Below are 26,006 nucleotides of genomic sequence, written 5' to 3'. Positions count from 1 at the left end.
TTTCAAACGAGGTAAAGAAAACGACACTCGGATTGAAAATGGATGAATGAGAGCAATTTCAAAACTTGGGTCGTTTTCGACCCTTAATGCATAATATGTAACTTTTTTTGCTGTGGCTCTTCTAGATGTCGCTGAAAGCTGAAACTCCCCCACAATGCTAATTTTCCAAACTTAGGAAAAGTCAGAAAATTTCAAGTCTCTAGCTCGTACCGTTACTGAGTATGAAGCTTTGTAAGTATGCCGATGGGTCGAAAACGACCCCAATGCACTAGGAAGGTTAAGGCACCCCGGAGCAAGTGAGAATATGGGGTAAGTGGGTACGAAGCTCATAACTCGCTTCAACCTGATTTTCTCCAATTGAACCTTCCTACAAATGAAAGATACAACTCCAACGCATACATTAAAATTATAGTTTAATTATAAAATAATGTTCCGATTTTGTCTACTCCCGATTTTATCAGCTTTTTATCCCGGTTTTGTCAGCCTATAAATTTTGTTTAACTTTTGTGCTTTTAAACATGATTTATCTAACTTTTCAGTCTGCTTGAAACTATTCTGATTCTCTGGGGAGAGTTTTGCCTTTCTACTATATAAATATATAGTATAAAGGTATAGAAATCACTTGGAAAACCGGAAATGGAAAGAAGGTCCTGCGGGCCGAATGTTATATACCATTCGACTCAGTTTCGAAAACTGAGCATTTTCTGTGTGTGTGTATGTATGTGTGTGTGTGTGTGTGTGTGTGTGTGTGTGTGTGTGTGTGTGTGTGTGTGTGTGTGTGTGTGTGTGTGTGTGTGTGTGTGTGTGTGTGTGTGTGTGTGTGTGTGTGTGTGTGTGTGTGTGTGTGTGTGTGTGTATGTGTGTGTGTGTGTGTATGTGACGCTTTTAATCTCACTCACTTTTCTCGGAGATGGCTGGACCGATTTTAATGTTCTTAGTGTCAAATGAAAGGTCTAGGTGTCCCATTGGTCGCTATTGAATTTCATACTGATCGGACTTTTAGTTCAAAAGTTATGTATAAAAATACGAAAAATATGGGACTTCATTATCTCATAGGTCTCTTAACCGATTTGAACAAAATTGATTGCATATGAAAGAAGAGCCTTGCAAACCCTTAACTTCCAAATTTCATGACGATTGGACTTGTACTTTGAAAGTTACATAAAGAAATGTGAAAAAATAGTATTTAAAACATATTTATGTAACATATAAGCATTAATTTAATGAAAAACATCACACATTTTATGATTATTTGAAAATTACTGCTGAGATCTATCAAACGAAACCGAGTTATTTAAAATCGGACGGTTCATTCAAAAGTTATTAAAACTTTAACATTTAAGCCCCGTATATTAAACCGTTAAAACGTGTGAAATTAAAACATATCAATCAAATGTTGATTGTATTCAATGTGTGTAATGTATGTATGTATGTATGTATGTATGTATGTATGTATGTATGTATGTATGTATGTATGTATGTATGTATGTATGTATGTGTGTATGTATGTGTGTATGTATGTATGTATGTATGTATGTGATGACAATTTGCAATTTTAAAATTTGCAATGAAATTCAAGAAAAGTGAGAAACATGTCAATTGTCTGAAGTTTTTGAAGCCTCTTAGTGGAATACGAACTCTGAAATTAAAGAACAGAAAAAACTTTTACCGACTAAATTCCACTATTTAATATTTATTCGCGACAGATACGTATACGCTTTGAGATAAGACACTGATGAAGCCTGCACGTCGTAGGTGCGCTACGTATCTGTTGCAAATAAATATTAAATAGTGGGATTCAATCGAAAAGTTTTTCTTTTCTTTGATTTCAGATTTCAATTATTATTTTCTTCACTTACTGTTACTCACAATTGTACAAGAAAAGCAGTTTATTTAAGCATGTAGGGATAGTGGTGTATAGAATCAATTTTACTAGTGAGTTGATTTTTCCAAATAAATTTGTACAAATTCCAAACAAATTCTGCGCATCAATGCTCTTGCGCAATGATGCTCTTTTCAATCAATAGTATTTCCCATTCCCAGAGCTTAGAAATGTTATATGAAAAATAGGAAGTAAACGTTGCACGATAGAAATTTTGTAAAATTTGTTTTCGTTAGTGATATTTTAAAGGACAGATGTCTTATGTCATGTATCATGTTTTAATAAATAAATCAAAAAAAGACAAGCACTGGGAATCATATCGATCGTATTTCCCATTCTCAAGCATGTTTATGGCGCAGCTTTGGCACTATTTTTCGACCTCATCTTGTTTTCCTAACCCTCTAACATTGTAAAAACGATGCGATCAAGCTAATGACTATCTTTTCATGAAAGTACATTCAAAAAAAGCTTAAGTTTTGATTTTCATGCAAAAATAATTATCTGAAGGAGCGCTAGCTAAGAAATAATTCCATTTCTCGTTTTCATATCTAATGCTCTATTCAGTAATTTTTTTTCTAATCCAGATATATTGCAAAATTGAAGCCAAGCAAACCAATAGTAAAATTTTGAGATCAATCATTTTGTTGTAGATATCCTTTTTCTTCAAAAGCGAAATATAATAATAATTTTCCTGAACTCTTGTTTTTCAAAGATGCTAACTTTTGAATGCATGGTATTAATATCAAAATATCAAAAAATCTGCTATGAACAAATACTTCATATTGTCAATTCAAAACAAGTTTCGTATGTGGCTCTGAAGCCCGAAAGTTAAGGCCGTCTGTAGACCCGTTAGAGGGTTAATTTCTAATTTTCTATACATATTCATTCAAGTCTGTAAAAATCTTTTGTGTTTACATTATTTTTCTATAAATATTATAAAACTAAATAAGGTGTTCATCAAGTAACATAAATGACGCTTACATGTATTTACGCACCCAAGGAAAGAAAATATAATTATTCTACACAATACGTTGTGAATTTTACTGGCAAATAAGGATTTTGAGGAATACGGAACGGATATTTAAAAATATAGTCTAATATAACATCGATACATCTACAATTAAGTTCCTGAGAAATTTTATAAAGATTATTGTAGCAGTAGAAAGGCTAGGTCACGCCGCTAGGTGGATTAATTCGGGTTTTTGAGTAAAAAGGATACCTGCTTACGAGTAATTCGGGGTCAAAATTAGGGTATTTTTATAGTAAAAGTGCTATGGTTTCTAAACAAGCAAAGATAGAGGTATACTATATTCAGCAATGTTGCATATTTTTACTATTTGTACTACTTTGTAAAACAGGAAAAAGTTAAACAACAACTACAAAAACAGCTAAAATAGAAAAACTGATATTAACGATTTTTCATTTATGAAAAATAGGATTTTTATATCTTTGCTGAAGAGATAGAAGGTTACTGTCTTCAGCAAAATTTCTTGTAATAAGATGCTGTAAAACTTTTTAGAACACATCAATGTGTTGCAAACTGAAGCAAAATATATTTTTTATTGCACTTTTAGGGGTATTAATTAAAATTTGAATTCCGCTGAACGCTAGAACTTTTAATTTTAAGAACCTCTCCCAAAGGTTCCATAAACCTAAAACCAAGTTTTCCCGCTAATGAGCACCAAAAAAGATTCATTAAGCTTTCGGTTGACCAATTGAGGGTTAAAATTTAACTTTTAGTAGAAGTCCCCGATATTACAAGGTCTTAAGTCTTGAATTTTGAAAAAAAAATTCGAAAAAAAAATTCCCGATTTTGTCACTTTCCCCATTTTGCCAGCCCAAAATTCAACATGGGCTTACTATAATATAATATAATAATATAATAATGTAATGGATTACTGTAATGTTATGGACTACATAATTGCTTCATCTATTATGAAGCGATTGGTATTCAAACCATCAAAATCCATCAAAATAATTGGCAGAGCTATTGGCGTTCAAAATCTTTCATATTTTCGTGGCTAGAATCTAAATTATGGAATGACATCCTGCAGCAAGACAAGGTCTTACGTCCAAATCAAAATATCGGCCAGTTCAATAAGTAAAGCAAAGCCTAGGTGTTACCTTCCGTTTGCAATACTTAACCCTGGCTTAGCCGGAATTCGAACATACGACAATTTGCTTACCTCCAGGCCAACTGAGATGCAACTCTATATCGGCCTCAAATATCGATATTCTAAAGACGAATAATTCATAATATCAAATTTCAGTAAATATCACCAACATTAGACGTTTCATTTTCGGTAATCGAAATGACGAAATAACAGGGATGATGAGGGAAGCAAAAAGTGTGCTTGCATGTGATTTGATAAAAATTGAAAATTGAAAAACTTGACTTTTCAATTAATGCAATTGCATAATTGTTAAAACCATTATACAACTGTGGTAGATGAGTAATTTTTGTTACTTTAAGTTAAGAGATTCTTTAATGCACGCACTCTGAAAATCATTTTTTCATGAAATATTTTAGTTACGTTGAAAAGCATGCAATGATGTGCATTAATTCGATTCCTAAGAAGCGTGAAATATTTATTACTTTCTATTCCCAATTGCAACGAGTCGCTGACTGGCTGCTTCGACCCTGACATACGTTGCATATGGCAGAGTTTTGTGGCAGTGAGCGGAAAAATAGAAAGCCCCATAAGCAGGGCCACTGTGTTCGATTACTAACACTAAACATTCAAATTAAAAGTCACAAAATTAGTTTCTCGAACCAACTGTTCTTAATAGTCTACCCCGTGATCTAAGTCATCCTATAAAGTTCGATCACTGCCGCGGTCGGTCGGCGTGGACTTCGTGGATGACTTCGCGACTTCTTTCGCCACCGTCGCGTCAGTGTGATCTTCCGTTTGCGATCCTCAAACTGCGTAATATTTGCCGGAGGTAGCTAGAAACCTGCTCACGGAATTGTGAAGGCGGCAGTTTTCGCTTTCAACTGCGCCATCCGCATTGGCATTTGAAGACCATTTTGCGCTGCGCTTTATACCGATGCGCTCATGCGCTCAGCTAAATGCTGGTCATGTCGGATGAATTGCCACTAAGCCTGCCACCGCACCGTTCGCTACACTGCTGGACGGAAATAAATTGTTGCTGACTGTGACTGGTGAATGTGATAATGGAGATGAGATGTTGTTTCACCTGCAAAAATTGTGCCACCGAAAGTTGTTACGATACGGCGGCCTGCAAAACACTGGCGACGAACTTGAAAGTTACCAGCCAGTGATTGGAACTCGTAATGTCTACGAGGTGAAATGTTATTTCCATTAATCGAGAGTTAATATTTATTTTTAGTATGTATGAGACGTATTGCAGATTGTATGAAGCATTGATCTGGATTGAAAATTAACAACTGTTAAAAAACAAACGATTTTCACACATAAAATCCGATTCTGAAAATGCTGCCAATCACAAAGATGAGGAAGTGCCATCATTACAGGATGTAGCAACGGTTCATAACATTGTGAAACCAGTTACAGCCAGAGTTGACAGTGAAAAGAACATCGTTAAGCTCTTTAATTAAACAACCAATTTTGCATCGCATGCAGCTGATCCACACAAAAAATAAATTCAAGTTCGCACTCTTGTTTATTCGGTGCGGTACGCGACAAAAATAAAAATCACGAAAATTGTTAACCAGCATGATCCAACTGAATGTCAGCACACGTGTCAATAGCTTGCTTCCACCATTCGAGCCGTTGGTAGACATATGAATGCTTCCCATAAACGACTACAAAGAATGGAATTAAATTTAGATCAAATCGGAAGGAGCAATGCCGGTGGGCGGGTGTCGGGAGATTTTCCGACCGCAACAAGTATCCGCCAGTCCGTGTGTACAGAAACACACACACCACAGGAACGCATCAGCTGCAACCAAGTGGATGATTCATTTCGACTTTTGCTAGATCTTGTCGCTGTGCATGTGTTCGGGGTCTCGTTCGAAGGGCCCTAGAAGCTGCACCAGCTGTGAAAGTCGGTTTGTAATTCATTCACGGTCCATTAGATCCCTACGGTGCGCACAAAGTTGTCTACCGTAGATAGCGTCCGATTTGTCGGTGCGATTGAGCTGAGGAGGCTGCCAACTTGTTAACTCACCTGTGTTTGAGAGAAAAATAACGTAGGTACCTACTCAGTGACAACATGTGTGATGGAAGCTGAGGCGGCCCCCGCACGTCTGTCTAGCCGTGTCGTGTCGAGCAACTATTTTGAACGTTGAACACATACACCGTTTACTCACAATTCAAATATAAACATGTTTAACAGAAATTCGGTGCAGGCTAGCAGGAGGAAAGCATGACCTCACGGTGCGATTGTTTGGATTATGGCGCGAATCAAATGTTTACCTTTTATCGGTTTCCAGAAAGTAGCAGAAATTTCGTTAATTGACAAAAAACCGTACATTGGTGAAATTGTTTACTGAGCAAGCACACCAGGAGATGTTAGTTCAATGTTAGTTGGTAAATAGCAACGATTCGATTTGCATGACATTTTGAATTTGCCTAATTATGTAATACTAGTTATCTTGTTACGGCTAGCAATGATTGAAATTGTTTATTTTATCTCTTTCTTTTCTTTTATTTCTTGTCGTTTTTCTCTTCTTATCTAATTTACTATCATGTCGTAATGTGTCTTTTTTCGTTGTTGTTTGTTGGGTTTGAAAACAAAATTACACGAAAAATAAATAATTTTCTTTCTTTTCAAAATAGATGGCTCTTGAAAAAATTTTCCTTCTAAATTGTGTTTACCTTCCATCAAGCAACTTTTCCGCTGCAAATTGACCGGAAATTTTGCGCCACTGTCAGCGAACGACGGCCCACCTGCGTTTGCAATGTGTGATGCCCGGGCCCAGGAAAATAACACTTAAATCTCTAATGAACTGACTTCTACGTGGGCATCGCGCGCTCGCGTTTCAAAATTGACGGCGAAAATCTGCAATTCGAACTGCGGAGAAAATCATTGCGAACGTCAAACCCAAATCCAAACCCGAACAATAATTTATTGAATTGGCCGTTAGGAGCGAGCGGTCCAAAAAGGAAAAATAATCCGGCAATGGTGCTCACACATGTGTTTACTGGATAATATTCAGAACGCTCGGAGTGTCTGTCCAACTGACCTAATGCCGCTGCTGTCAGTGGACACGGCTTTCAAGCGTGTTCTTATTTCATGGTCAGTTTGGAGTGCAAATAATTTTTCATTAAACACACATTCGTTCTAATTACTACTACTACGAGGCATGTGTATGGAATGACGCAGCCGGCAGCTCTGTGTAATTTGTGACTTGCGTGAGCGTGCGGATTTATGAACTGAGACGAACAGACGTTTTGCTGCTTCGAGGTGTGTTTTGAATTAATTTTCGAATCTATCTTTCTTAAAGAAAATGATAGTCCAATCACAGTTTAAATAGAGTTTTGGAGTTATTTGTCAAGTGGCAATCGCAGTTTCAAAAATTCGTTAAATGATTTTATAGTTTTTATAATTTTTTCGTTAGCAAGAACCATAGTTCATACCCGTCATGTAGTCGATGGCCATCACATTTGGAGTATTAGCAATATTTCTATAATTTTTTGAATCACCTAAAATAACTCTAGATTATAGTCTCTCTCTCTACGTACAGCCCGGTGGATAGAGGGCCAAGCCAACTGGCATCCCTGGTTTTAGGAGCGAAAAGCGTTTGGCTCGACCTTCAGCATTAAAATTGGCTCCCTATTTTTGTATCCGCCAGATTATATATAGTGACTATATCTTTGAAATTATTTAATTAACAACTGGCAAGTGGAAATCATAAGCGGAAGGGAAAGTGAATGATTAATTTTGATGCTTAATAAAAGCTCAGACTTAGCTGAGCGTCATCTGTACGTATCACAATTTATGAGAAAAGTGGGACCGCTTTGCAACGTGGTTTAAAAAATGCTTCAAATTTGATACCGAATATTTCACGGCTACATATAGGCTTTTATGAATAATCATTATTATGGTATTATCGGAGGAAATAACGGCAGCGTGAAAAAGGCCAGTGTTTGAAGTTCCGCTAACAAAGTGATATACCGTGTATCACCGTGTATCAGGGTCAGGGAAGGTTCTTATGATGGTTAGAGACCCCCCCCCCCCACTAAGAGGGAATCGATAGAATCAAAAACTACTGAATCGATCGGCGTGAAAATTTGCATGTAGGGGTTTTTGGGGCTAGGGAAGGTTCTCTCGATGGCAAAAGACCCCTCTCTCCACTAAGAGGGGGGGCTCCCATACAAATCTAAGCCTATAAAAATTTATTTCTGTCCAGTGATGCCAGGTCTACGGATTTATCCGCAGTTCTACGGATTTATGAATTTTCTACGGACCTACGGATCAAGTGCTCATATCTACGGATTTTTATAAATTTTATGAAAAAGGTTGAAAGTTTAATTTAGTTGCAAAGATCACGAGTACGCTACATGCAATGAAAAATAGCCTAAACATAGCTTTGTTCCTTATGTATTAATGTACTCTATGCTCTTGTTATATTTAACGGGAAATGAGCAGTCGTTAACTTTTCGTAGAAAAGCCCAATTTTGGAAGCACTTTCTGGGCCCAAAACAGGCGTTCGGTTTTTAAAAATGTATTCACTGTATTCTTCTTGCTAATCTGAACATAGATTTAATTTTTGTTTCAAACAAAGAAACTGCTTTTGAAATTTACAGAATTAATCCAGCAGAAAAATGATGATAGTTAGAAACAACAATATCTGTTGTTAAATTCAACTTCCATCATATTGATCAATCAAAAAAATATTCTTCAAGCTGAATTAAAACTCCTTTTGCTTCTACTAGGTCATCCATTAACCTAAAAATACCTATTTTTGATACTACAATTTTTTTTAATAGTATTAACTGGTATTTTTAGAAATAACAAAGCTTATTGTTGAACTAAAAGGTCAACAACAACCAGTTAGAATCGAAAAAATATTTGGGTTAGCCTTGAGTCTACAATATTTTTTGTTAAATTGATACAAAATCCTTTTGCATTTTCTGTGTTGTGACGACTCATTTCTCCCTAAGCCTTCAGAAGGCGATAAAAAGATGACTAAAATACGTATAAAATTGTTGTCTTTTATACGTATTTTAGTCATCTTTTTATCGCCGATGACAAGAAGACAGCGGTAAGATGACAATAATGTGATGATAGTATGACGGAATAGTCATAAAAAGATTGCCAAAATGCGATGAAAAGTTGGCGAAAAGACAACGCAAATCTAATGAAAATAACGTAAAAATATGATGAAAAGACACCAAAACAGTAACAAAAACCGCAGTGTTACGTTTAAAATGTGTCATACAAACGATAAAAGATGCAAAAAGGATAACAAATAGATGGTGAATATACGTCAGAAAGACGAAATAACAGCTACAAAAAGACAAATAAAATACAATTTTTTTGTTGTTACCACAAACACGATGAAAGATGATGAAAGGATGACAAAAAACGAAGATAAGACGGCAAAACGTCAATGAAAAGACGCTATTTTAGCAATAAAAAACAACAAGAAGCTCTCGAAAACAAGCGACCAAAAATGCTAAAAACAGCTACAATATAAGGGAAAGGTGGCCATGAAAAGCCAACAAAAGTATGACATAGAAATGAAAAAGTATGAACATAGAAATGACGAAGTAGTGAAGACCAGTAGACGAAAAGACGGTAAAAAACAAAAGGTGAAAAAATGGCGAATATACATCAGAAAGATATCGAAAAACGCAATAAAAGTGATAAAAAATGTCATGAAAAAAGAACAATACAAAACGACGAAGAGACTATAAACGGATGCAGAAAACGCAATGAAGAAACAATAAAAAGACAGCAAAACCGCAACTAGAAATGTCAAAGTAGACTACAAATGACATCGCCATCAAACCGAAACCGGTTACATGAGCCAATCGCATATCTTCTCTGCACTGCACTCGGTAAATTCTAAGGTTCTAAAGGTGCGTTTAGACTGACAACATGTGGCATGTTACCTTTCCAAACTGTTGCCCGATGTTTCCAAAGAAACTTGGCAACGTGTCACAAATGGTCAGGTGGCGATTTTAAAGCAGCATTGAGCAACAACTAGCAACATGTCGCATACCACATGTCGCGTTCCACATTAATGGAGACGGTGACAATCAAACGTCATTTTCTGACCTTGTGATCGTTAAGATAATTAACCCTTTTCAGGCTGTTGCCGTCAATGTCATGGTTGAATAGAAATTCAATACGCTCAAAGAATTAAGTATTACCTATACATAAATGTGTCCAAAAGTATATGAATTGTTGTCGTCTCGATGACACGAATCGTCCGTAGATTTTAATATTGTCAGCATATGCCAGTTTACTGTTGCTGTTGCTGATGCTGTTCAACATCGCTCTTGAAGGGGTGATCCGACGAGCGGGCATCGAAACGAGAGGCACGTTTTTTACCAAGAGTAGCCAACTTCTAGGCTTTGCAGATGACTTCGATATCATTGCCAGGAACTTTGCGACGGCGAAGGCAATCTACGCCAGACTGAAAGCGGAGTCTAGGAGAATTGGGCTAAAAATAAATGCGTTGAAGACCAAATACATGAAAGGAAGAGGCTCAAAGGAAACAAACGCGCGCCTCCCACGGACGGTAAGCGTTGACGGCGACAAACTAGAAGTGGTAGAGGAGTTCGTGTATTTGGGATCGCTGGTGACCGCGGACAACAACACTAGTAAGGAGAATCAGCGACCCATCCAAGCGGGAAATCGGGCCTACGTTGCCCTTCGTAAAACGTTACAATCAGGAAGCGTACGCCGCCGCACGAAGCTAACAATGTACAAAACCATTATTAGACCGGTAGTTCTTTATGGACCTGAAGCCGTGACGCTGCTTACGGAGAACATACGCGCCCTTGCCGTGTTTGAGCGGAAAGTGCTGCGGACGATATTTGACGGAAAACAAACTGAAAGCGGAGAGTGGCGGAGGCGTATGAATCATGACCACGAGCTATAGGCACTGCTTGGGGAGACTCCCATTGTACATCTAGCGAAAGTTAGCAGGCTACAGTGGGCCGGACACGTCGTAAGGATGCCGGACGACAGTGCGACGAAAATAGTCCTCGTCAACAACCCCACCGGCACCAGGAACAGGGGGGCCCAACGTGCACGATGGCTCGACCAGGTCAAAAGCGATTTGCAACTTCTGAGACGACTAGGAAATTGGCGACGAGTGGCCCAAGACCGAGTTGAATGGAGACGAGTGCATGAAACAGCACGAACAGTTTACTACCAGTGCCATGAACAGAGCCAGCGTCGTTGGAGAATAAAATAAACAAAAGTGATACCAGGCTACTGCCTTGAGGTACACCAGATTTATTGTTATTGGGGACGATAACTTAGACCAGCGGTTCCCAACCTTTTTTAGTTCGCAGACACCTTGGCGGAATTCGGGATACTATTTTGATGCAAGATTAATTGTTAGCGAATCTCTTGGGTTTTACTGATACTGTCTTTTTTCGCGGTCAAACGTAAACTCCATTTTGATTAAAGCAGAGGAGCGTTTGGTGCGAAAAATGTTAGACTGAATACTGGGCAAGTTTTCGATCTGCGGCTAAAAATATATTGGGTTTAGTTCGTGGCAGTGGGACTCCAACTGGGAATTTGTTGAAGATTGTGCCTCGTGTGTTAATATCCGCTCGGTTCATAACACCTTGTAGCACTATGTAGAATAGCAGGTATGAGGGATCATCACCTTCACGAATCCCTCTGTGTGATTCGAATGAACTCAACAATCCGAACAACAATCGAAAAATTTGTTTCAGTGCGCCCAATAGAAAATTTCTTCGGGATTTTGAGTTCTAAATCACAAAAATAACTGGAGTGCCACGAATTGCAAACAGTTGATTTGTAGAATCAAGAGATGCTTTCGCATAGTTGACATGACGGCCGTACAACGCTCCTGTTCCGATGTCAAACGGAAGCTTCGCCGAACAGCCGATTACGGACCGTTTTCAAATGTACACTAATTTTTTTTCAACAATGAATAATGCATCTTTAATTTCGGTAAATCAGATCTTCTTCATGTATCTTTTTCTTTTTTTGACAGCTTGAGAAAAAAATTCCGAAATTTTAGTTGCCACCCGTTATTATCTACAATCTTGTTGATAATAATCATAATAATATAGCTTTATGTTTTGGAATTATGGTACTATGAGGCTACTACTCCGTTGGTAGCCGAAATAGCGCTCTTTTTGCTACCAACCACCAACTCTATAGCGACATGAATATGGAAGATAAACTATACTTTCTACAACAATATTGTAGATAATAATTTACCCTATAATTGTACTATACACCACTTTTTCAAATTGTGTTTGACGCAAAAACGAAGCAAAAAAAGCAAATCAAGTCTGACAACAAACATCTTTGTTACACAGTAGCTTATCAAGCGTTTGTTTCAAATATTTTGCATTGCGGCTATATAACAGTTGAAAAAACTGCTTTTCAAATAATGAGTTTGTTGGAAAAGCAAACCAGCTTTAACAACTATCTTGCATATCGATTGAAAAAAAAATATCGATTGATATAAACTTTTTCATGCATGATGGTAAGCAACGGATTAATCAGGGGTCGCCTATTTTAATCAGTTGAACATAAATAAGCCTATAATCGAAGACCCCATTACTAGCTCTTCTTGTTATTATTTTTTGATAAGAACATCATCTTGAATCACTTAACCATAAATGTAATTCGTAGAAACACAATTTACTGTATTTTGGACAAGAAATATGATGAATTAAACATTGTTTTCAGAAAACCTACATTTTTTCAGCTTCTGAGGCGAATCGCTACCTTGCTAATTTGAGCATTCATTACAATAGTTGTAAATATCAAGCACTTAATTTTAACATAACATACTGTAGTAGAAATGTGAGCGTTTGCATCACAAACTTATAATTTGTGATAAGTGATAATTTGGGACAAGTCAGTAAAAGCTTGGTGATTAAAATTAGTTCCACCGCCTCAAATTTTAATGTAAAATATCAGAAGTTTAGCTTAATAATAGTGACATTCAGTGGTAACATCTTGAAGAATAAAAGTTAACAAGAAAAATAGTACGCTGATATCCCCCATTTAGCTAACCTATCGCTTATAATAAGGTGTAACAATCAGTGATACGACTAGGCTGCTTAAATTTGGTTCCTAAACGTATTTTAGTTTTTCTTATTATTTTTCACATTGAAATTATATGACGTTTTCGTCTTTATGCTCTATAATAATCAAAAAACTGTCGGGAAAGTTAATATTTTGTAAAGTCAAGCAATACATTTTCATTTCAACGATCTTTTCACGAATTTCAAAGTTCACGTCGAGAAAGACAATACATTTAATTCATTTTTATTATGCTTAGTAACGTAATACATAATATTTTTTTCAGTAGTAGTCTTTCTTTTCCTTCCCTCTGAGAAACTATGGAAAAAATAAATGGTAAATTTGCATGGATTTAATTCATAAAACAATGGAAAGATTGTTTTGTCTGAATTCCAAACAAATCTCCAACATACTATAGGAAATTCAAAAATACTATTGAACCATGAGTTAAATCTTTTTTGAATTATTACTCAAAGTTTTTCTACACAGACATGCAATACTCACCACATCTTTGCCCGTTCGCTCGTCTTCACCACTGTTGAACCTAAAGCGAAACAACCGAGAAGTGGAGTGGTGAGAATAAAACCAAACCGCACCGCAACGCCGAGTGCTTTTTATAGCAAAAGCACTCCGAGCGCCCTAAAAGCTCACTTACCGGCTGCTGCCATAGATGAAATGCGCCGTGCTGTCGTGCACCCGCACATCCTGTGGTGAGATTTCCTGCAAGCCGTCCAAAGCGAACAAACGATCCATCATTGGACTCAGCGGGTGACATGATCCGCCCAGCAGATCGTCGATGTTGGTATGGCGTGAAATAAATACCGGCTCCTGGGTAGACTGGACTTTTCGGTCCAGTTTCGGTTCCGCGCTGGATGCATTGCCGGTCGTGGGAATGTTGTCGTACGGCGATGATCGATGGGTATCTTTGGCGTCTTCGACGCCCTCCGGACTAGCACGATCACCAAGGGGAGTTTCGATAACTGTTTCCACAGTGAACTCACCGTTAGGAAAATGCGGTAAACCAGCAACAAATTTTCCTATATTTCGTATCTCCTCGTCTAATTCACTGTCCATTTGAGACTGATGGTTTTCCTCCTCTCCGTGTGTTTCGATGAAAGAGGATAACTTTTGGGGACTTACACTCTTCTCCTCCGGACTGTCCATCCACCAGGCTTTCTCGCCGGACTCAACTCGAGTTATTTTATACTTCGTTGGACTGTTGGATTGTTTCGAATTGAAACTGTTCGAACGGCTGACAACGTTTGCTTTGGATCCGGACCGGGAGATGGCGTTTTCCTGCGTGTCTGTCATCCACCAAGGAGCTTCGCCCGATTCTATTCGGGTGATTTTGAACGGTTTCGCCTTCACGGGACTGCACTCTCGAACTGAGGAGCCATCACTGTTCACTGCTTCGTTTACTTTTTCCGTACTACACATCCACCATGCCCGTTCACCGGATTTGACACGGGAAATTATGAAACCTTGAGTTTTGGGCTCCGGTGTTGATTCTTTAGATGGAGCTTTACTGCTACTGCTAGCAGTACTTGATTTATCTTTCTTCTCCAAATCTGCCATGGCTTCGTCCCACCAAGCTTGGTCTTCAGCTTCCAGCGTGTACAGCGTAAATCCTGGACTCTTCTTCTCCGGTGAGTTTTCTTTGGAAGCTACGTTACTCGCATTATTTGTCATCCACCAGGCCTTCTCGCCTGAATCAATTTTAGTGAGCTTCACGAGCTTATTTTCTTCACCTTCATCGTTAATTCGATTATTTTCCAGTGCCTTTCGGCTGTCACTTTCGTCGTTATCGTTTCCATCATTTGACAACCACCAAGCCACCTGTTCCGATCCTGGACTCTTAGTTTTACTTTCATCCGTTTTCGAACGTTCAGTATCTCTGGCAGGTGACTCAACGGATGATTCCTTATTGTCCTGATCCTCGGTCAGCCACCAAGCTTTCTCGCCCGACTGAACGGGTCGAATGCGGTACATGAAAGTTCTAGCTTTAGGTGAGGCATCTTGTGCCGTAACTGGTGAATGTTGAACGCCCACAGTATCATTGTTCCACCATTTTGCCTGCAGCAAACCGGACGTGCGGTTTGCTTCATCGGCCTCCTCCTCCTCCTCTTCTTCGGTAGAATCTTCATCTTTTATGCTTTCCATGTAATGCGTTCCCGCTTCCCAGCCGGATTTCGACCCATGGTCTAAGCTTAGACTTTCAGTCGCACTCGTCACACTGTTGGTATCGTTCCAACCGATCGGATTATTGCGATTGTTGTTGACAAAGTTCGTTGCCAACTGAATTGCACGCATCAGCAGTTCGTTGTTGGCATTTGACGCATCGGTAACCGCATCGGTCGATGATATAATGCGTTGCTTTCCACCCGACTCTGTCGAGGTCGTCGAAGCGGTAGTGGACGTGCTCACTTCCGAGCTGGACGACGAAGATCGATCCGAACGGCGGGCAGGACTTGCACTTGCGCGTGAATTCTGTGGTATTCGACTACTACTAACGGTGCCGTTCTGAGTGATCGTTTCCGCTACCGGCGTCGCTGTCGATGCAGACGATGTCGATGAGCTGGACTTGCTGGACGAAGTGGAACCTTTCCGCGGTCTGTCCGGTGCTGGACCCATATTTAGGGCGGACTTGCGGAAGTCTTTGTTTATTCTGGAATTGGCGGCATTCGTTGCCGTCTTCGTTGGGGAGCCGTCCTTCGCTGGAGCAGGTGGAGGCTTTTCGGGTGATTTTTGCTTTGGAGGGGTCTTCTGCTTGAAAGAAGGAGTGCTCGTTGACGATCTGCTGGCGGATGAATTCACTTTCGGGCTGGTAGATTTCGACAGGCTCATTTCTTTTACGCGAGCTGCTAGGGTTGAGATTTTCTCTTCCTTCTTTTCGGTGGCGTCACTTCGGTTTGAGCAGACGCTGGTTTCGCGGCTTTGACTCTGGCTGTCACGACTGTATCGGGAGGATGCACTTGAGTATCTGGTGTATCCCGAAGAGCCGCTGGAGCTGAACTTGGAGTCCAGAAATGGGGACCAGTTTCTTGTTGTTGGCTGGGCGTATCGAAGGTACCTGGTTGAGTCGTCCATCCGATCCGACTGAATTGCTTTGTCAGCTGTTTGTACATTCAACAACTGCTTTTGGATTGTTTTTTCGATAGTTTTACACATTTCAGCACGTCTAGCTCTGATGTACGGTGTAGAACCAGGGGGTGTTGGAGAAGTACCACGCGTTACCAGCGTAACTTCAATGAAAATTTTGGGTTCAGGTTCAACACTACTTTCCGTTTCTTCGGAAGACTCTTCCTCAGAAGAGCTAGACTCCGTTGTCGACGAACTTTCCTCTTCTGCGTCCTCTTTTTTGCCATTCTCTACGATCGGCACTGGAGGTTCGGGGGAGAAAATTTGACTTCGAATCAACAGAGGCGATGGACACTGTGAGGTTTCCCTGGATTGGGAGTTCGCAATTCTTGACGAAGGACGACTGACTCTGGCAGCTATTGCTTCGTTAGTCGTCATATAGGATAATGCAACTGCACCTGGAACTGGACTAGAACTAGCCGGTAGACGAGACGAACTGGTGTTCAATGCACTGTTACTTCTGCCGTACGGGCGGTACGAGCTTGTGTTGAGACCGTACTTCTCACGAATGGATTCCGCTGGGCTTGGCTCACGCGAAGAACGTCTAGTTCCGGATGTACAGGACTGTGCAGGACTGGGATCGCGACTACGTATCTTCGAAAACGATGGACTTGGATCTCGAGTCCTGGTCGTCCCTGGTAGCGTTAGAGATTGCATTCCAGTTGTTTTATCTAATGCAGTTTGTGATCTTGTGTAGGGTTGGGACTGTTTTGTTCCTATTGGGCTAGGATCTCGTGTTCTAGTTCTTAGTGAGCCGCTTGAAAATGTCGACGTTTTCGTACTTGCTGGGCTTGGATCTCGAGATCTCAGTTTACTAGAAGTGAAAATTGGAATTTTCTTTGACTCGGCTGGACTTGGATCTCTTGATCTTGCACCAGTTCGAACGGTAACACTGCTAGAGAACTTTTTCGCGTCGGCACCAGCTGCATCATGAGGTTGTGACCTCGCATTAGCCGTAAACTTATTGGTCACAGAATTCGTTTTAGTTACAACCACTGGACTAGGATCTCTTGATCGGGCTATGAAGGGTTTCGTAATCTTTTTCGTTTCCACTGGACTGGATTCTCGTGAGGTTTTCGTTCGAACTGTAGGACTAGGATCTCGCGATCTTGCTCTGTTCTGCAGGAAACTTCCAACCGTATTCGATGCTTGTCGCTTGTATTCTCTGGTTGTCGATTGATTGATTCCATTCTCGAGCTTGCTAGCAATGGCCGCTGCATATCCGCCAGTCTTTTTGTTGTCAACCGCTGGACTTGGATCTCTAGAACGGATTCTACTGGAAGCAGCCCCGCCGGCGGGACTTGGATCTCGAGCTTTAGCACGATTCCCTGCTAGATTGGTTATTGAATTAGACCTGGCAGCTGGACTTGGTTCTCTGGACTTTTCACGTGCTACTCCCGTTTTCCCATACCTAGTAGTAAACGTAACGGGTGGGGCGTTATCCTTTTTTGGCTTACTGATAGCTGCTTTCGATCCCGCTTTAGTCGCATCTTCGCTTTCTACCGTGGCACCATATTTTGCCGCAATAAGGGCGGATTTCTTAACAAATTTTGGCTTCTCTTTCTCTAACTCCGCCTCAAGTTTGCGCGAAGTTTCGATAAGCCGATCCTTTTCCCGATCGCGCTCTTTTTCTCGCTCTTTCTCGCGTTGCTCTCGTTCACGTTCCCGCTCACGACGCCGCTCTTCCTCTTTGGCCTTTTCACGTTCCTTTTCTTTCTCCTTTTCCGCTGCGAGGCTGGAGTAACGACTGATGTAGGTCGATACATTCGACGTGGTGGTCCGTGGAGATCGGTAAGTACCGAAAGTATACGATGGACGAAAGCTGCTTCCACCCAAGGTACTAAACCGTGAGCTTGACGGTTCGGAAGAGTACTGAAAGAAAGCAAAAAACAAACAAACAATTAGAATCGAAACATGGATTAGGTTTCAAATGTGACCGGTAAGAGTTTGAAGATGAAACAAAAACCCACCGCCGGGCGAACATTTATCGTTAATAGTCGAAAATATTGCACCCATAGTCTCTGCCAATAGTTCCTAAGCATGGCGCCGGCATAGTTAGCTGTTTTGGCAGCATTTTGCAACGGGACGTCCTGCCTGTGTCACAATTAAGTTTAATTTATGTAAAGTAGGAAAAAAAACAACAACGTTAGAATGCTTACTTCCAACCAACTAGCAACGCCAAAACATTTTTTCCGATCTTTCAAATAACTAGATACCTAGTAATGCTTACTGACTTTTGCTGTGTCTCTTTGAATGCGTTCAAAGCGGCGGCGTGCGGCGACCGCGCAGCGACGGAATGAACCTAACTAAAGTGCTGCCAAAAATATCCTACATACAGACGAAACGGATCTGAAGTAACTGGCCGAAACACGACTCGTCGTCTGTCATGTCAATCAGGCGGCGACCTGGTAGCTTGGCTTAGCTTTGACTGCAAGTGTTTTTTAGATTTTTAGGTCAACAGATGGTTCCGGAAAATGGGGTTCAGGGTGATTATAGAAGTAGAATTCGAATGGAATAACAATCATGGATAAAAATACAATTGGTATTGTAGGACCAATCATAAACAGGGTGCACACAAATAGGTGGATCAAAAGCGAATCGACTCAGTTATTGGACGATTGATGTATAGACTGGAGGGTAACACAACAGCAATGGGATGGCGAATCGTAAACAAGGAGACACAACCGACACGAGCTAGGCTAATCGATAATACATACTCTACTGCTTCCATAGGTGGAACCGGATGACAAACTAAACGAAGTTGTTGGATTATAGCTTGACGTCCATGGATACTGTAAAAAAGGTAAGGTTGTAGTAGGTTAGTGACGACTGGCTAAACATGGCAAATCCTTCCAAGCAGCGCACAATTGGCTTTGTGACTAATTACATACTACATCTATTCTCAGAAAATTATAATTAAGGCTCACTACATTTTATACAATATCATTCCAAAATTGTTTACATTTATAATTACCAATTTAAATTGGTCCATACATACCACAATATTCATTCAAAATAAAATGAGTCATTAATACTCTTCCGAATTTCATTAGTAGTTTTTCCAAAGTATATAGAGATACATTAGTATTTAAATGTAAAGGTCATTGCTAATAATTTTTCATTCAATTTATCTGGGAGATGTGCGCGTTTGTGACTGAGATATAAATCGGTTTTGTGGCTAAACAGTTTTCGAATGTAGTGCTTATCAAAGAAGTGTCCTGAGAAGAAGAAAATTGACGGTGATAATTGATATGATCAAGATGGAAAGCAACGGAATCGCATTAGATCAGAATGTTCGCATGCACATGAATTTGTTTGGCAATTCCATGTTCAAATATGCAAGGTTGACTTAAGGCTTATACTAATTTTAAAAAAAAATATATAATATACTAGCTGAGTGCCCGATCTTACTCGGGGCGCCTTTGTCTCATAGTCACTTGTACATCAGTTATTGTAACCGAAATGCTTATAATGCAAAAATATAACGCTTGTTCCTCTTTTGGACGTTCCTCCCCATTTTTCAGCTTCCCCTCTTTTGTCTACCCGGGCTCTTACACATCTGTTTTCTTTACGGAAATCCTTATAATCTATACCTATAAAGAAGGATTTCTGTCTGTCTGTCTGTCTGTCTGTCTGTCTGTCTGTCTGTCTGTCTGTCTGTCTGTCTGTCTGTCTGTCTGTCTGTCTGTCTGTCTGTCTGTCTGTCTGTCTGTCTGTCTGTCTGTCTGTCTGTCTGTCTGTCTGTCTGTCTGTCTGTCTGTCTGTCTGTCTGTCTGTCTGTCTGTCTGTCTGTCTGTCTGTCTGTCTGTCTGTCTGTCTGTCTGTCTGTCTGTCTGTCTGTCTGTCTGTCTGTCTGTCTGTCTGTCTGTCTGTCTGTCTGTCTGTCTGTCTGTCTGTCTGTCTGTCTGTCTGTCTGTCTGTCTGTCTGTCTGTCTGTCTGTCTGTCTGTCTGTCTGTCTGTCTGTCTGTCTGTCTGTCTGTCTGTCTGTCTGTCTGTCTGTCTGTCTGTCTGTCTGTCTGTCTGTCTGTCTGTCTGTCTGTCTGTCTGTCTGTCTGTCTGTCTGTCTGTCTGTCTGTCTGTCTGTCTGTCTGTCTGTCTGTCTGTCTGTCTGTCTGTCTGTCTGTCTGTCTGTCTGTCTGTCTGTCTGTCTGTCTGTCTGTCTGTCTGTCTGTCTGTCTGTCTGTCTGTCTGTCTGTCTGTCTGTCTGTCTGTCTGTCTGTCTGTCTGTCTGTCTGTCTGTCTGTCTGTCTGTCTGTCTGTCTGTCTGTCTGTCTGTCTGTCTGTCTGTCTGTCTGTCTGTCTGTCTGTCTGTCTGTCTGTCTGTCTGTCTGTCTGTCTGTCTGTCTGTCTGTCTGTCTGTCTGTCTGTCTGTCTGTCTGTCTGTCTGTCTGTCTGTCTGTCTGTCTGTCTGTCTGTCTGTCTGTCTGTCTGTCTGTCTGTCTGTCTGTCTGTCTGTCTGTCTGTCTGTCTGTCTGTCTGTCTGTCTGTCTGTCTGTCTGTCTGTCTGTCTGTCTGTCTGTCTGTCTGTCTGTCTGTCTGTCTGTCTGTCTGTCTGTCTGTCTGTCTGTCTGTCTGTCTGTCTGTCTGTCTGTCTGTCTGTCTGTCTGTCTGTCTGTCTGTCTGTCTGTCTGTCTGTCTGTCTGTCTGTCTGTCTGTCTGTCTGTCTGTCTGTCTGTCTGTCTGTCTGTCTGTCTGTCTGTCTGTCTGTCTGTCTGTCTGTCTGTCTGTCTGTCTGTCTGTCTGTCTGTCTGTCTGTCTGTCTGTCTGTCTGTCTGTCTGTCTGTCTGTCTGTCTGTCTGTCTGTCTGTCTGTCTGTCTGTCTGTCTGTCTGTCTGTCTGTCTGTCTGTCTGTCTGTCTGTCTGTCTGTCTGTCTGTCTGTCTGTCTGTCTGTCTGTCTGTCTGTCTGTCTGTCTGTCTGTCTGTCTGTCTGTCTGTCTGTCTGTCTGTCTGTCTGTCTGTCTGTCTGTCTGTCTGTCTGTCTGTCTGTCTGTCTGTCTGTCTGTCTGTCTGTCTGTCTGTCTGTCTGTCTGTCTGTCTGTCTGTCTGTCTGTCTGTCTGTCTGTCTGTCTGTCTGTCTGTCTGTCTGTCTGTCTGTCTGTCTGTCTGTCTGTCTGTCTGTCTGTCTGTCTGTCTGTCTGTCTGTCTGTCTGTCTGTCTGTCTGTCTGTCTGTCTGTCTGTCTGTCTGTCTGTCTGTCTGTCTGTCTGTCTGTCTGTCTGTCTGTCTGTCTGTCTGTCTGTCTGTCTGTCTGTCTGTCTGTCTGTCTGTCTGTCTGTCTGTCTGTCTGTCTGTCTGTCTGTCTGTCTGTCTGTCTGTCTGTCTGTCTGTCTGTCTGTCTGTCTGTCTGTCTGTCTGTCTGTCTGTCTGTCTGTCTGTCTGTCTGTCTGTCTGTCTGTCTGTCTGTCTGTCTGTCTGTCTGTCTGTCTGTCTGTCTGTCTGTCTGTCTGTCTGTCTGTCTGTCTGTCTGTCTGTCTGTCTGTCTGTCTGTCTGTCTGTCTGTCTGTCTGTCTGTCTGTCTGTCTGTCTGTCTGTCTGTCTGTCTGTCTGTCTGTCTGTCTGTCTGTCTGTCTGTCTGTCTGTCTGTCTGTCTGTCTGTCTGTCTGTCTGTCTGTCTGTCTGTCTGTCTGTCTGTCTGTCTGTCTGTCTGTCTGTCTGTCTGTCTGTCTGTCTGTCTGTCTGTCTGTCTGTCTGTCTGTCTGTCTGTCTGTCTGTCTGTCTGTCTGTCTGTCTGTCTGTCTGTCTGTCTGTCTGTCTGTCTGTCTGTCTGTCTGTCTGTCTGTCTGTCTGTCTGTCTGTCTGTCTGTCTGTCTGTCTGTCTGTCTGTCTGTCTGTCTGTCTGTCTGTCTGTCTGTCTGTCTGTCTGTCTGTCTGTCTGTCTGTCTGTCTGTCTGTCTGTCTGTCTGTCTGTCTGTCTGTCTGTCTGTCTGTCTGTCTGTCTGTCTGTCTGTCTGTCTGTCTGTCTGTCTGTCTGTCTGTCTGTCTGTCTGTCTGTCTGTCTGTCTGTCTGTCTGTCTGTCTGTCTGTCTGTCTGTCTGTCTGTCTGTCTGTCTGTCTGTCTGTCTGTCTGTCTGTCTGTCTGTCTGTCTGTCTGTCTGTCTGTCTGTCTGTCTGTCTGTCTGTCTGTCTGTCTGTCTGTCTGTCTGTCTGTCTGTCTGTCTGTCTGTCTGTCTGTCTGTCTGTCTGTCTGTCTGTCTGTCTGTCTGTCTGTCTGTCTGTCTGTCTGTCTGTCTGTCTGTCTGTCTGTCTGTCTGTCTGTCTGTCTGTCTGTCTGTCTGTCTGTCTGTCTGTCTGTCTGTCTGTCTGTCTGTCTGTCTGTCTGTCTGTCTGTCTGTCTGTCTGTCTGTCTGTCTGTCTGTCTGTCTGTCTGTCTGTCTGTCTGTCTGTCTGTCTGTCTGTCTGTCTGTCTGTCTGTCTGTCTGTCTGTCTGTCTGTCTGTCTGTCTGTCTGTCTGTCTGTCTGTCTGTCTGTCTGTCTGTCTGTCTGTCTGTCTGTCTGTCTGTCTGTCTGTCTGTCTGTCTGTCTGTCTGTCTGTCTGTCTGTCTGTCTGTCTGTCTGTCTGTCTGTCTGTCTGTCTGTCTGTCTGTCTGTCTGTCTGTCTGTCTGTCTGTCTGTCTGTCTGTCTGTCTGTCTGTCTGTCTGTCTGTCTGTCTGTCTGTCTGTCTGTCTGTCTGTCTGTCTGTCTGTCTGTCTGTCTGTCTGTCTGTCTGTCTGTCTGTCTGTCTGTCTGTCTGTCTGTCTGTCTGTCTGTCTGTCTGTCTGTCTGTCTGTCTGTCTGTCTGTCTGTCTGTCTGTCTGTCTGTCTGTCTGTCTGTCTGTCTGTCTGTCTGTCTGTCTGTCTGTCTGTCTGTCTGTCTGTCTGTCTGTCTGTCTGTCTGTCTGTCTGTCTGTCTGTCTGTCTGTCTGTCTGTCTGTCTGTCTGTCTGTCTGTCTGTCTGTCTGTCTGTCTGTCTGTCTGTCTGTCTGTCTGTCTGTCTGTCTGTCTGTCTGTCTGTCTGTCTGTCTGTCTGTCTGTCTGTCTGTCTGTCTGTCTGTCTGTCTGTCTGTCTGTCTGTCTGTCTGTCTGTCTGTCTGTCTGTCTGTCTGTCTGTCTGTCTGTCTGTCTGTCTGTCTGTCTGTCTGTCTGTCTGTCTGTCTGTCTGTCTGTCTGTCTGTCTGTCTGTCTGTCTGTCTGTCTGTCTGTCTGTCTGTCTGTCTGTCTGTCTGTCTGTCTGTCTGTCTGTCTGTCTGTCTGTCTGTCTGTCTGTCTGTCTGTCTGTCTGTCTGTCTGTCTGTCTGTCTGTCTGTCTGTCTGTCTGTCTGTCTGTCTGTCTGTCTGTCTGTCTGTCTGTCTGTCTGTCTGTCTGTCTGTCTGTCTGTCTGTCTGTCTGTCTGTCTGTCTGTCTGTCTGTCTGTCTGTCTGTCTGTCTGTCTGTCTGTCTGTCTGTCTGTCTGTCTGTCTGTCTGTCTGTCTGTCTGTCTGTCTGTCTGTCTGTCTGTCTGTCTGTCTGTCTGTCTGTCTGTCTGTCTGTCTGTCTGTCTGTCTGTCTGTCTGTCTGTCTGTCTGTCTGTCTGTCTGTCTGTCTGTCTGTCTGTCTGTCTGTCTGTCTGTCTGTCTGTCTGTCTGTCTGTCTGTCTGTCTGTCTGTCTGTCTGTCTGTCTGTCTGTCTGTCTGTCTGTCTGTCTGTCTGTCTGTCTGTCTGTCTGTCTGTCTGTCTGTCTGTCTGTCTGTCTGTCTGTCTGTCTGTCTGTCTGTCTGTCTGTCTGTCTGTCTGTCTGTCTGTCTGTCTGTCTGTCTGTCTGTCTGTCTGTCTGTCTGTCTGTCTGTCTGTCTGTCTGTCTGTCTGTCTGTCTGTCTGTCTGTCTGTCTGTCTGTCTGTCTGTCTGTCTGTCTGTCTGTCTGTCTGTCTGTCTGTCTGTCTGTCTGTCTGTCTGTCTGTCTGTCTGTCTGTCTGTCTGTCTGTCTGTCTGTCTGTCTGTCTGTCTGTCTGTCTGTCTGTCTGTCTGTCTGTCTGTCTGTCTGTCTGTCTGTCTGTCTGTCTGTCTGTCTGTCTGTCTGTCTGTCTGTCTGTCTGTCTGTCTGTCTGTCTGTCTGTCTGTCTGTCTGTCTGTCTGTCTGTCTGTCTGTCTGTCTGTCTGTCTGTCTGTCTGTCTGTCTGTCTGTCTGTCTGTCTGTCTGTCTGTCTGTCTGTCTGTCTGTCTGTCTGTCTGTCTGTCTGTCTGTCTGTCTGTCTGTCTGTCTGTCTGTCTGTCTGTCTGTCTGTCTGTCTGTCTGTCTGTCTGTCTGTCTGTCTGTCTGTCTGTCTGTCTGTCTGTCTGTCTGTCTGTCTGTCTGTCTGTCTGTCTGTCTGTCTGTCTGTCTGTCTGTCTGTCTGTCTGTCTGTCTGTCTGTCTGTCTGTCTGTCTGTCTGTCTGTCTGTCTGTCTGTCTGTCTGTCTGTCTGTCTGTCTGTCTGTCTGTCTGTCTGTCTGTCTGTCTGTCTGTCTGTCTGTCTGTCTGTCTGTCTGTCTGTCTGTCCTGTGTTCCTTATAGAATCAAAAACTACTGAACCAATCGGCGTGAAAATTTGCATGTAGAGGTTTTTGGGGCCAGGAAAGGTTTTAGTGATGGTTAGAGACCCCTCCCCCCACTAAGAGGGGGGGCTCCCATACAAATGAAACACAAATTTCTGCATAACTCGAGAACTAATCAAGCAAATAGAACCAAATTTGGCATGTGGGTGTTTTCGGTGACAAGAATTTATTCTAGGGTAATTTGAGACCCCTCCCCTCTTTATAAGGGGAATTATAACTCCTCTCCCCTTTAAGAGGGGGGGTTTCCATACAAATTTCCTCATAACTCGAGAACTAATCAAGCAAATGGAACCAAATTTGGCATGTGAAAGTTTTCGAGGGCAAGAAAATTTTCTATGTTGAATTAGGACCCCTCCTCACTTTAAGAGGGGGGGCTCCTGTACAAATGAAATACCAATTTCCTCATAACTCGAGAACTAATCAAGCAAATGGAACCAAATTTGGCATGTGTGTGTTTTTGGAGACAAAATTTTTTTCTATGATGAATTGGGACCCCTCCCCACTTTAAGTGGGGGGGGTGGGCTCCTATACAAACGAAATACAAATTTCCTTATAACCCGAGAGCTAATCCAGCAAATGGAACCAAATTTGGCATGTAGGTGTTTTTGGAGGCAAGAATTTTTTCTATGATGAATAAGAACCTCTCCCCACTTTAGGAGGGGGGGCTCCTATACAAATGAAATACAAATTTCCTCATAACTCGAGAACTAATCAAGCAAATAGAACCAAATTTGGCATGTGGGTGTTTTCGGTGACAAGAATTTATTCTATGGTAAATTGAGACCCCTCCCTCTTTATAAGGGGAATTGTAACTCCTCTCCCCTTTAAGAGGGGGGGCTTCCATACAAATTTCCTCATAACTCGAGAACTAATCAAGCAAATGCAACCAAATTTGGCATGTGAAGGTTTTCGAGAGCAAGAAAATTTTCTATGGTGAATTGGGACCCCTCCCCACCTTAAGAGGAGGGGCTCCTGTACAAATGAAATACAAATTTCCTCATAACTCGAGAACTAATCAAGCGAATTGAACCAAATTTGGCATATGTGTGTTTTTGGAGACAATTTTTTTTTCAATGATGAATTGGGACCCCTCCCCACTTTAGAAGGGGGGGTCCTATACAAACGAAATACAAATTTCCTCATAACTCGAGAACTAATCCAACAAATGGAACCAAATTTGGCGTGTAGGTGTTTTTGGAGGCAAGAATTTTTTCTGTGATGAATTAGGACCTCTTTCCACATTAGGAGGGGGGGCTCC

At 41.8% G+C, this 26,006-nt stretch overlaps 1 protein-coding gene across 1 annotated transcript in view; it reads right to left on the bottom strand.

Moving 5' to 3' along the window:
• Positions 1-4,948: 4,948 nt before the first annotated feature.
• Positions 4,949-26,006, bottom strand: part of LOC128736486 (serine-rich adhesin for platelets-like) — a 41,969-nt gene continuing 20,911 nt past the window's right edge. Inside the window, exons 2-6 of the mRNA XM_053830971.1 lie at positions 18,916-18,990; positions 16,924-18,070; positions 13,716-16,869; positions 13,565-13,604; positions 4,949-5,080 (exon numbers count right to left, since the gene is read on the bottom strand). Coding sequence (XP_053686946.1) covers positions 4,949-5,080; positions 13,565-13,604; positions 13,716-16,869; positions 16,924-18,070; positions 18,916-18,990 — 4,548 coding nt within the window. The remainder of the gene's footprint in view (positions 5,081-13,564; positions 13,605-13,715; positions 16,870-16,923; positions 18,071-18,915; positions 18,991-26,006) is intronic.

This window comes from Sabethes cyaneus, chromosome 2 (assembly GCF_943734655.1).
Source record: "Sabethes cyaneus chromosome 2, idSabCyanKW18_F2, whole genome shotgun sequence".
In the NCBI taxonomy this organism is placed as follows: Eukaryota; Metazoa; Arthropoda; class Insecta; order Diptera; family Culicidae; genus Sabethes; species Sabethes cyaneus.
Note: the sequence above shows the minus strand (reverse complement) of the source record. Positions and strands in the feature narration are given on the sequence as shown.